This window comes from Zea mays, chromosome 10 (assembly GCF_902167145.1).
Source record: "Zea mays cultivar B73 chromosome 10, Zm-B73-REFERENCE-NAM-5.0, whole genome shotgun sequence".
Lineage (NCBI taxonomy): Eukaryota > Viridiplantae > Streptophyta > Magnoliopsida > Poales > Poaceae > Zea > Zea mays.
In genome coordinates, this window is record NC_050105.1 from 130,518,145 (window position 1) to 130,530,698 (window position 12,554).

The 12,554-nt window shown below is 44.5% G+C and overlaps 2 protein-coding genes across 3 annotated transcripts; both read left to right on the forward strand.

Moving 5' to 3' along the window:
* Positions 1-1,963: 1,963 nt before the first annotated feature.
* On the forward strand, positions 1,964-3,379 carry LOC103641807 (uncharacterized). 2 transcript variants are annotated; one of them, XM_008665138.4, is made up of 3 exons: positions 1,964-2,145; positions 2,244-2,686; positions 3,021-3,379. In XM_008665138.4, exons 1-3 carry the CDS (start codon positions 1,975-1,977, stop codon positions 3,025-3,027), a joined length of 621 nt encoding a protein of 206 aa, XP_008663360.2. In that variant the 5' UTR covers positions 1,964-1,974; the 3' UTR covers positions 3,028-3,379. The 2 variants fall into 2 exon arrangements, with proteins under 2 accessions (XP_008663360.2, XP_023156986.1); XM_023301218.2 differs by having other exon boundaries at positions 2,244-3,378.
* A 3,168-nt stretch (positions 3,380-6,547) lies between these two features.
* LOC100282559 (S-adenosylmethionine decarboxylase proenzyme) lies at positions 6,548-9,493 on the forward strand. The gene is made up of 3 exons (NM_001155467.1): positions 6,548-6,782; positions 7,606-7,752; positions 7,848-9,493. The coding sequence occupies exon 3, from the start codon at positions 8,041-8,043 to the stop codon at positions 9,220-9,222; it is 1,182 nt and encodes a 393-aa protein (NP_001148939.1). The 5' UTR covers positions 6,548-6,782; positions 7,606-7,752; positions 7,848-8,040; the 3' UTR covers positions 9,223-9,493.
* Positions 9,494-12,554: the final 3,061 nt, after the last annotated feature.

Genomic DNA, 12,554 nt, shown 5'->3' on the forward strand with positions numbered 1-12,554 from the left:
AGAAATGTCCCCCGCAAACGTTCGTGGGGATCCCCGCGGGGAAATTTTTTCGTCGCGGGGACGGGTTTTGGGAGCTAAAACCCGACGGAGAATTCTCCGTTGCCATCCCTACATAGAATGCTTGGTGTAGTGCTCCATGCGCCTAGGGGTCCCTTTTATAGCCCAAAGGCAGTTAGGAGCCGTTGAAGTTCCAATTAGAAGGCAATTCTTGCCTTCTGTCGGGTGGCGCACCGGACAGTCCGTTGCACCACCGGACATGAACAGTAGTAGTCCGATGCACGATCTCCTTCCTTATCGGGCGCAACCGACCGTTGGACCTTTGGTCCCGTTGGCGCACCAGACACTGTCCGGTTTGACTAACTGATCGTTGGCGCGGGCCACGCGTCACCCGCTGATTGCGTTGCCGACCGTTAGCCGCGGGCGTCGTTGGCTCACTGGACAGTCCAGTGAATTTTAGTCGCGACGCCTTCGCTTTTTCCCGAGAGCGACGAGTTCGTCGCCGGGCCAGCCTGGACACCGGACAGTCCGATGCACCATAGGCTCGTGCTGGTTTGGCTGAACTCGGCCAAATCTTCTTCAATTCATTTCCTCTTTTCTTGGCAATATTCCTGGCACTTAGAAAAATATGTTAGTACTCAACAACAATTTGCTAAGGCTAGAGACATATCTTGTTCTTTGATTTGCATCTTAGCACTTATGAACCAACATATTTTGTGTTGGGCATCTAATCACCAAAACATTTAGAGAAATGGACCAAGGGCACATTTCCCTTTCAGCTATGGATGGTGATTGTTGCGGATGTCGGCACCGGCGACATAAATATTGTCATGGCTGTGAGTTCGACTGGTGGGCGGTCGCAGACGCGCCCTTAGACGGCCAGTCGGGGGCATGATCCCGTGTGCAGAGGTGATCAACTATAGCAACAGGGTGCTGAGACCAAGCCTCCACACTGGCGCCAAGCGCGAAGGCATAAGTACGTCCCAAAAAGCACTTGCATAACATGATATGATTCAATACATAGAACATTCTATTGTTTTGCAAATTCTTCACATCCACAAAATGATCGAGACACGAATAAGAGACACACTTCGAAACCTTTCAATATGCTGTTGAATTCCGACAAGTGCTCTTGCATTTCTGCAGAGCTATAGCTATCTTTAATTCCAATAACTTCAGCAGGAAGAAAATAGAAGCACTCACATATAAGCACTCCCTCCTTACATCAAAACGCATATAGTTCAATGCACACCATGCCATGATATAAATTAAGTATAATTCGAGGAATCGTGTTATCTCTACCATTTTTGTACATTAAGCGACCATTTACCTTTGTGCATGCAATATACTAAAAACATAATATTGTCTAGCAAACTTGAGTTAATGAAGGTGACAATACCAATACTATCAGGATCATCCTCCCACGCTCTATCAGGGATTTCCATATTAAGGAAAATTATTATAGCTAATGAGTGCGCCTGAAATTAGTCCATTCTAAGCATGCATACAAGCCTTTGTTAGCTAAAAAAACAAATGTATTCTTAATATAATCCGAGCGATTAAATAGTTAAAGCCTACCCTTTATCAGTTCGGCTACTCCTCTCCCACCTAACCTTTTGTAGTTTTCCATAGGGAAAACAACTAATGCCCACTTGCAAGTTTGACGGTTTCTCAAATACCCACATACAAAATATTCCTTGTCAAACCCCCCTGCAACATAAGGAGGTTTAATATTTCTAGGTGGTTGTACACATCACCATTACATGCCCCTTCACATAGACGAGGGAAGAAAAAGAATCCACGTCAATCAATTTTGGGAGAAAAAAGTTTCAGCTTTGCAATCTCAACCAGGAGAAAAAAAAGTTTCAGCTCCGCAATCTACAACGTCGGCTAGCTCTAAGGGCATGTACAACGGCATTAACTTTGTCGTCTGTATACTGCCATCTCAGCAAAATAATCTGACGTGGAAGGGATTAAATGAAGGGACAGATCGCTCCCGTCGTCTCGCAAGGCGACGGTGACGGCTCGTGCTCCCATGCTTTATCGTCGGTAAAATCGCCGTTGTACGATGCGGCTGCGACTCATCGACAAGCGAAGGTGATTTGGTGTGGCTGGGTGTTTTGGCGCGATTTTTTTCCTCACCACACGGTAATTCCGCGCTAATTCCTCCAATCTTTGGTTCATAAATCCCCTCCCATCTAGTGCCTTCTCCAAACCAAACTCCGATGGATCCATTGGATGTGCAGGGGAGGAAGGCATCCGCGGCGCCGTCATTTGTGCTGGATGCGGCGGGGATGCAGGAACTTCTAGATGCGGCGGCGGCGCGGAAGCAGACTGGCGATGCAGCACCGTCGGTGGCTAAGAGGACCGGCATGGGGAAGGCGGCAGCAGCAGGGTCGACACGCTTGCAACGTGCTATGGAGGCGGACTTTCAAGGAGCAGGCACAGCGGAGGGCCGCCAGCGGCCAGGCACAGCTTTGGGATTGAAGCGGAAGGTGGCCGCCATGGCAGCTGCTCCATCCGTGGTGGCTCCACCTGTTCATGATTTCACGACCTTCTGTAGCACAGCTTCATCCATCGCTGGGAGCCAAGCCTTCAGCAGCATCCCAAACTTCACGAGTGGACATGCAATTTCTTCACCGACAACTCCTCCATGGGTACGAAGTGAAGCAACGGATCCAGCAGCCTGGTACGTAGCAAGGCAAGTAGCAGCTTCCTCCTTGGTTGTGTTCTCCATATCGTACGCGATCTGAGCTTATCTCCTTGCCAAGTAGCATGTGCACACCCTAGAAGTGATACTCCCCTTTGGTTACCACCTGTTCGATGAAAATCCCACATGCAAAAAATGGCATTAGATTCTAAAAAAGAAGGAAAGTCAAGGGAAAGTGCAATAGATGTTGAACAACTTGAAAAATATAGCCAAATCCAGTCTGAAGTTCATGCAAACCGCTTACAAGTATTAGAGGTACAACAGAAACTATCATCTGAGAAGCTTGAAACATCAAGGCTCAACCATCTTGCAGCTCTTGAGAGCAAAGACGCTAAGATGTTGGAGGCATACAATTCTCTCCTCTTAAAAGACACAGGAGGGTACTCTGCTGAAGAGAAAGATGAACATTTGGCTGCACTTATATGTTTGAGGAAGCGTCTTTTTCCAGAAGATTAAGCTGAGCAAGTAGATGATTGAGGAAGCGTCTTTTTCTTAAACATGCAGCAAAATAGCTACAAAGATTCAATGTATACTTGATCAATATTGATCAATAAAAGGCTTTTTATGAATTAAATAGTACATAGACAGTCTTACAGACATAGCATTGTATGAGCTGTCTTTTTTACTGTCTGTGTGCGACCTTCAATACACTTAGAGATCGTCTATACCATTGTACATGCCCTAAGGAGAAAATGAATATACAGAGTAAAATAATCAATGCTGATTAATTGCAAGTACCAAATCCATCCATGGAACTTTTAACACTCATGTAAGATCCTAGGTTGTGTCGCATCATAGGTTGATGGGCTACTTGCATGTATAGAAGTTTTAGGTACCATGAGTCTAACATCTATTCCATACATGAAAAACTGGCACGAGATACATATAACAAAACATTGAGGCTACAAACTAGTATATAGTTTTGGTGTTGCATAAATCATGCAAATATTGTAATTTGACTTCGTGAATTAGCCCAGAATGACTGTTGGGCAGCTTATTTTTGGAAACGCTTGATATGCCTGTTACATTGTTGGCCTCGTTTGGGCAGATTTGTAGACAAGCAAAGGTCACCAAGGAGAAAATGAAAATCTCAAATTGCCATTGGAAAATGAAAATCTTTTGGAAAAAATAGAGTTGCTAAACTAGCCTTCAAATTGTCCAAATACCCCCACCATACAGAAGGAGAAAATGAACAATTTAATCCGATACTTTTGAGAGTTGAGAGGAACCCATTTAATCAAGCACTCATGAACATGAGTTGAGATTTAATTCCACTAAGGACTTGTTCGGTTAGAGATAGTTTGTGAACCTTATTTTTCTAAAGGATTTCTATTTTCCCAAAAAAAATTAGTTCATTTTTTCTTAACAAAAAATAGAAATCCCTTAAAAAGAGTTCATAAACTAGCATTAATAGTGGATTGAAGGAGATTGGAGAGAATTAAATATCTTCTATTCAATTTTAAATAGAAATAAATTTAATCCTCTCTAATCCCTGCGCAACCGAAAAAGCTCTAAGAAAAAATAACATACATATGATAGGTATTATATAATTATACCTATAATTTATCAAGCAATTTCCGTTAACCATATCGGTGACGACGCGTAAATTATGAAATGAAGAAAGCGTATATGTGCCTCTTGTATTCTATTTCTACTATAATGCATGAGTTCATCTGTGCATCTCTTCTTGCTTCCATCTCCATTTCCGTGCACCACTCGCGCAGGGAGGTAACAACACAAGCAAAACAATGCCTCGTGCAGTCAGGACTACTAGGTGTCGACGTAGTAGAACTGCTAGGTCATCGATTGAGGTATATAGATTTTCGATTTAATAAATTTAGAATTAGTTAAATTTGATTTGAGATTGTAGTTGCTTTATTAAAGGAGGAGTGGTTGCCCGCCATGCAAAGCTGCTCGAGACTTTGTGTTGCTCACTATAGTAGCAACAAGGCAAAGAGGGGAGGAGGAAGGGGGCAATGACGACGTATAAGGTTTTGCGCCCCTGAGTCACCTCATGGAAGACGACGGGGGATTGAAATCATAATTTTCTTATTCGGTATATGAAATGCATTTATGTAGGTTGTGTGATAGATGTGTTGAGATCGGCACAATGACCATAAGTCATTGTAAAGGTCTAAAACGCGTTTGAACTTACTAACATAAAGCATGAGTTTCGTTGTACGTTAGGTGTAGTTATTAGGGTTCAATCCGTGGTCTCTAGGAAGAGAGCACTCACCTCTAACTATTGTAGCTTATGTTGGTTTGTGTCGTACAAGAAATTATATCATATATAGAAATCATAGTGATGCACTCGCAACTAACCGGTGATATAGAAGTCGTAACAATGCACGAGTACCTAACTAGTTTATCATAAATTCTCTATAATCAAATGAAGTACGTCCTAATTTAACTTTTAACAGATATAGAGAAAAAATAGTGTAGAAGCTACTACCATCAGATTATTCGCTTCAGCTTAAAGACAATTGTTTAGAATTTTGCAGACAATCTATAGAGACAAAATATCGTAGAAATAGTAGAAACCGATAAAACATAATTTTATTAATTCTTATGCACAAAGTATATTACAAGATAAAGAGAACAAAGGAAAGTTAGTGTCGAAACATTTTATAAACCAAAACGAAAAGAAGCAAGCTTAGGCTATCTGCAGCGGTTACCTCTAAATTTTCCCCTATATCATTTTTTCGCGTCACATCATCAACATTTCATCCTCTACTTTTTCATCACCCGCAGCAGTTTCCCATATTTTCTCCCCCTATACCCCACTACAACCATAAAATATCATTTCATATACTACTTTTTATCCACTATCAATTTTTCTTCTTCTAACAATTACTAGCGGGCCCATGGCTACAGTACTACAGTGCTAGAGTGGGTGAGCAGTGGCACGCTAGAAAAGGGGGGAGAGAGAAGCGGTCCGCTGCGTGGGGCGCGTTGTAGGGAGCAGCGATGCGGACGTAGGGGATGTTCTGTAGCCGGCATGCAAGGGAAGAGGAAGCTCGTGCGGCATGCGATGCAGTTAGTCTTAGACTACCCGCAGCGGCTGCCGCGCGCCCGCCCCCTCTCCTTGCATGGCGGCTACAGGGGCACGTGGCAGCTCGCAGCGTGGCCCCCTACGGCGCTCCCCAGGCGGCGCTCCCCTTCTCTCTCCCTCCAGGTTTAGCGCGCGTCCGGCTCCTTCCCTTCCAGTGTTGATGTGGGTCCGCCTCCAATTATTAGTAAAAGAAAAATTTATATTAGATAAAAAGTAGGTATAGAAAATGATAATTTATAGTTATAGTGGGGTATAGGAAGAATATTTAGAGGGAACCGCTGCGGGGATAAACTATTGATAACGTGATAAAAAAAGTGATATAGAAGAAGAAATTTAGAGAGAATCATTGCGGATAGGCTTGGTAGTAGCGGCTGGCCGCCCACGCCCGCCTTCAGCGCTCCACCCTCCACGACAAGGCCACCGCGAAGTTTCTCTCAGCCTACCACGCCTAGTCAGCCACCAGCTGGCGCGCGACTCTCCCTCCGACAGGTGGGACCACCTGTCATGCCCTGGAACGTCAAAGAAAACCCTCCCGAGTTCCGACGCGACGGGAGACCTCCCTAGTCAGTCCAATCCATACACGCGGTTCACCGTGGCCCGGGCACTTCCGGCCGCGAATCCAGATCGTGGCGGGCCCCACCGACCCAACTACCGGTCCAGAGGCCTCTACGCGAGCCGTGGTCTAGGGAACCGGGTCCGCCGATCTACTTGGCGGTCATGGATACCCGGACCCGTAGGAGGGGGCTATAAAACCGAAGGCAAACGAGGGCATCTCTTCATCAGGCCCACGCTTTGTTAACAAAGAATTCCCTCATAGCCGCCGCCGCCGCCGCCGCCGCCGCTCATCTCGCCGAGAGGTGACGGGACCGAGGAACTCGCCGAGTTCTAAGATAGAGAATCGCTTTTCACAGCCTGGGGTCTGCTGCGTAGGGTGGTGTTGAAGGGGAGAAGTTTAAGATCTGTTCCACAGATCACGCGTGCGCGCTCGCGAATCGGGGGTTCCACACATAGCTTCGTCGTTTTGTAAGTTTCTTCTACTCTGTTTCCCTCTTTGTCTGATTTGTGCCATAGATTCGAGATTTGTTGGATGTGCTGGTTTATGTTGCTGTCTTTCTAGTTTTCTCGCTGTGAAGGTATGATGTCTGATCTTTAGGCATGAATAGTTACTTGTAGCCTTGGAGGTGACCTCACCTGGTGGTCGGCGTTATCGCTGTTGCTTGATGCGCTAGCCGTGGTATCGCTGTTCAGACTTAGATAGGTGGATTGGATATTTGTTCATTGTACGTATCTTGTTATTTCACAATCGATGCTAGCCCTGTTAATCGAAAATTGATGGTAGTGGATATGCTTCACCCCTGTTTAGATTTGAAACATGGTAGGAAATATGTATTCAGATTCGGAAACATGGATAGGAAATGTCTTTATTAACCTGGTAGCTGAAAATTGAATATTAAAGGGAAAATACTATTAACCTTTTTGTTTGATTTTGATTCATGGGTCAGAACTATGAACACGGTGAAAAAATGCATATTGTTTCTTGTCATTTAGAAATTAAATGAAATCATACAAGGCTGAGTTTTGCTTTTGTTCCCATCGGATCTGTGATTAAATTCTGTTTTCCTAAACATGTTTATGTTTGATTGCGTGAATAATTTAGATCTGCTGCTTTAATTAGTTGGAAACATTTGTTTTGGGCATACCTTTAATGGCATAACTGTGGTATGTTGGTAGTTTCTTGTAGCTTTCACGCATGGATCATCAACATTTGATCTTGTTTTAACTTCTTACCGAGAAGAATTTTTGTTGGTTTTAATGGATAAACTCGCTAATTTGGTCTGTCCTGCAGGAATTTGATGTACTAATGGAGTCTAAGGGTGGCAAGAAGTCTAGCAGTAGTCGTTCCATGATGTATGAAGCTCCCCTTGGCTACAGCATTGAGGACGTTCGACCTGCCGGAGGCGCGAAGAAGTTCCAGTCTGCTGCTTACTCCAACGTAAAAATCAGCCTCCACAATGAGGCTCTTCATTCTGCCTCGTCTTCTTATTGGATGTGTTACTAATAGCATTCTTTTTTTTTCTTGTGTTGCAGTGCGCAAAGAAGCCATCCTGATATCCCTTTTGGCTTCCTCGTTCTAGTAGTTTAGGATTTCTTTTCTGACACTTCGATTCTTACCAATCCCCCTGGCCTGCTGCTTTCCTGACAATCGACCAGTTCCCCAGTCTTGCTCCCTGCAGTCCTCCCTCCTCCATCTCCAGCGTTGTGTTCTGACTCACCTGCACCAATGGCTGTTCTTTCTGCTGCTGGTGCTCCCCCGGCCTCAGCTATCGGGTTTGAGGGCTATGAGAAGCGCCTTGAGATCACATTCTCTGAGGCACCTGTCTTTGTGGACCCCCATGGCAGCGGTTTGCGTGCCCTCTCCAGGTCCCAGATTGACTCTGTTCTGGATCTTGCACGGTGCACGATCGTGTCCGAGCTCTCCAACAAGGATTTTGACTCCTATGTTCTCTCCGAGTCAAGCTTGTTCATCTATCCTCTGAAGATTGTCATCAAGACCTGTGGCACTACCAAGCTCCTGCTCACAATTCCAAGGATCCTAGAGCTTGCTGAAGAGCTGTCTATGCCTCTTGCTGCTGTGAAGTACTCCCGCGGGACGTTCATCTTTCCTGGCGCACAGCCAGCCCCCCACCGGAGCTTCTCCGAGGAAGTTGCTGTACTTAACCGATACTTTGGGGGCCTGAAGTCTGGTGGCAATGCTTATGTGATTGGAGATGCAGCAAGACCAGGACAGAAGTGGCACATCTACTACGCCACTGAGTACCCAGAGCAACCAATGGTCAACCTTGAGATGTGCATGACTGGTCTGGACACGAAGAAAGCTTCAGTCTTCTTCAAGACTAATGCTGATGGCAACACAACATGTGCCAAGGAAATGACGAAGCTCTCTGGTATCTCTGAAATTATCCCTGAGATGGAGATCTGTGATTTTGACTTCGAACCCTGCGGCTACTCCATGAATGCAATCCATGGCTCTGCGTTCTCCACGATCCATGTGACGCCTGAGGATGGGTTCAGCTACGCCAGTTATGAGGTTATGGGCTTGGATGCCACTGCCCTGTCTTACGGTGACCTTGTCAAGAGGGTCCTTGGGTGCTTCGGCCCCTCGGAATTTTCTGTCGCCGTGACCATCTTCGGCGGGCGGGGCCAAGCTGGGACATGGGGAAAGGAACTTGGTGCGGAGGCTTATGACTGCAACAACATGGTCGAGCAGGAGCTGCCTGGAGGTGGGATCCTCATCTACCAGAGCTTCTGTGCTGCTGAAGACGCCGTTGCTAGCTCGCCCAAATCCGTTCTTCGCTGCTTTGATGGCGAGAATGCAGCACCTTTTGCGAAGGACTGCAAGCTGGCTAATCTTGTCTGCTTGGAGGAAGTTGGATGCTATCGAGGAGAAGGATGGAGTGCTTGATGAGTAAGACGGGTTTCTGGTGTCGATTTGCTTCTGAGTTTTTTTCTTTTTATATCGTTGCGATCTCGTGGTTGTCGTTTGGTTAGCAGCCAAGCCAGGCTATTAGTACGAAGAATGTCGTCTATAAACATGTGTTCCTACGTTGCCACATGCTGAGTCAATCTGTATACAGCTAGCTCTAGGTGGTCAGCTGCGTCTACCACAATGAGCATACATGTATGGATAAATCTTCTGTGAAAGCATTCGATGAATAAGGGTTGTTTTCGTGATTCGTTTTCTGAAGTCTGAAATGTTATTATTTATTCTCTTATCCTATTTCCCCCAGATCGTCATTAATGTCCTCATTTCTGCACGGAAGAACATGTTTCGCGTGTCTGACTGGATTTCTATTAGGCCCCCTCTGTTTCGTTGGAATTCAATTCCTTTTTAGTAATTATAATTTAGACAAAACTTGAATTCCTTTTTAATAATTATAATTTAGACAAAACTAATTAAATTCATATATTTATATATGTAATATATTTATATATTATTTTAAATCATGAGAGAGATAGTTATATAATATATTTATGTTATAGAGAGTAAGTAGAAAAATGTGTTATAAGTTGTACATCAGAAAATAGTATGTAAATTTATAGAATCAATTTTTATTTCTCACCCCATAAATTTGAGATAGACTTATATGATAACTTTAAAAAATAGTATGTAAATTTATAGAATCAATTTTTATTTCTCACTCCATAAATTTGAGATAGACTTATATGATAACTTTAAAAAATGGTAAAATATTACATCCTAAAAAATAGTCTATTATATTAATAAAATTTTAATTTTTTAAAATGAAAGGAAACAAACGGACGTTAGCGTTGTCGTGTTTAGATGATTCTAATTATATATGCAAGAGAACTGATGCGGAGGTGACTAGGCTCCTCGGTAGTCGCCATTATCCAACGACAAGCATCTCATTCTGTTTCGTTTATGTTGCTAAAGTAGATGTAGACCGTAGGGTTCATTCCACATGGTGATTTCTCCGTCAATGCGCTTTTGCTTGGAATACCATCCAGCATTCCAACTCTTTGAGGGGAGGAATATGCTCTCGTGGTAGCAGTTGCGTGCCGCCCTACTGCACGAGTAGCCAATGGCGCCCAAATCTTTTTGCGTCCAGATGCGAGGAGATAGCATCGGTTCCATCGTTTATTTGGCCGTCCATAGCACTGCGAAATTGATGGGGCGACTGAACCTGACCCCGCATGTGGATGTTCTGATATCACGGACGAACACGAAGCTACCCGCGAATCTATCTTTGCCCTTGTTCGCCGCCTGCCACCCATCTGGATTTGGTAAAGCCCAAGGGAATCTCGTCACCGGATGCATTTATCCGAGTACCAAGAGGTAACTTTCCGAAACACAGACGCAAAGGTGAATTGTGAACTCGTAAACAGATCAAATCTTCACGGATTACCTGTAAAATTTAGTTTATTTACAGGTTCACGAACATCCCTTGTCCACTATACATGGGCGCTGTTTGTTTCGGCTTCTGACAGCTTATGGCCACCAAAAGCTGTTGCGAACTGCCAAACGCTCAGTTTTTTAGCCAGCTTCTATAAAATTCGTTGGGGCAAAAACCATCAAAAATCAACATAAACGCATAATCGGTTGAGTCGTTGTAATAGTAGGAATCTGTCACTTTCTAGATCCTGAGCCCTATGAACAACTTTATCTTTCTCCACACATAATTGTAATGATACTCAGATTTTCCCTATAGCCAAATTCTCTCCACAGCCAGATTTTCAGAAAAGCTGGTCAAAAAAAAGCTGAACCAAACAGACCCATGCTGTGCCCGTGTTCTGGGGATTGGAATCGGCATCTCTAGATGCTCCTGCTTAACGCTAGCAGCACCAGGGAATGTTGAGGTTACAATCAGCTATACTTGATACACCAGGGAACGCTAGCAGCACCAGGGAATGTATCAATTAAACTTTGCACCAGGGAATGTTGAGGTTGCAATCAAATCCCACCTTCAAATATGGACTATACCAACTATACTTGATACACACACATATATGTGTGATACCAATCATTAAATTATTGAAGTTGCAGCATGTTGCTTTTCTCTTTGAACTCCATTTTGTCTCAACTACACACATGACATGATAAGTTTGAAAACGATGCTAGTCTCAAAGTGTCATGGTTTTGAACCCATGGTAAGTAAATTTATAGTTCAGAGGGGGATTTCATGGGATATTGTCTCGATGGTTTTCAACTGGTGAGTTTAGAGAAGGTTTAGACTGATTTGGGGAAGTCTCATACGTCCGGTATGGAGCTGAAGTCTTTGTTACTGTTTAGACATGTTATAAGGTGAAACCTGAGCTCTCATGCCAATGTATACTTGAAACCTAGTTGTATAAAAGGATCCCCTCGTGGGAGATCATGTTTTTCTCTTATACAGTTGAGGGCGAAGGTAGCCAAATTACATGAATGAATTGATGGGGCACATCATTTCCTACTTTTGGGTTGTAGGTCATCTCATGTGCTTCCGAAGGCCTATCATTGCTAGCACGCCTGACCCTAAGGTCCTGTCACTTTTGACCTAACTGGACCTAAGGGCAATTGGGTTTTGCAGAGGGGTGTCTAGAGCCCTTCTGTGAGGCAGTGTCTCTAAGGGAGCCATATGAGTGGTTCGCCTTGAAGTTTCCTCCTTCTGCTTATGTCTTATCCAGGACGTTTGATCGCCTTACACCTCTGGCAAAACCCGTTGTGATCTACAGGGCCTCGTTGTGCTTTGAAGGAATAAGTGTTTGAACATGAATGTCTTTGGAATCCTTCATGTTGTACCTTCCACATTTGGCGCACGTCTAGTTAGGAGTGTGCATCGAGCGGTTAGAGAACCATAAATCTGTTAGCCCTGCATAGAGATTCATGATACTTTCATACCATTGCATTGTAAAGTCTTATTAGGACTCTTCAATCTAGGCTCATCTAGCTTAGAGGGACTAGGGTCAAGGGCGACTTGGTTGGAATACCCAGGTCACGGCCACTCGGGGCGGTTGGACTGACTTAGTCAGGGTTAGACCTGATCATGGCTCACCCGACCCAACCAACCCAAACCACCCGCCCGAAAAAAACCTGGCCTGACCCGACCCAACCAATGCAACGGGCGGGTATGTGCCATAATTTTTGACACAAAACCCGACCCAACCCGAAAACCCGATCCAAAGCCAAAACCTCGATCCTACCTGACACGTCAAACAAAGAGGCACGAGTCGACCCGACCCGACACTAGGCACGGGTCGGATACGGGCTGTGATAAATAGCTCACGACCCGACCTTGA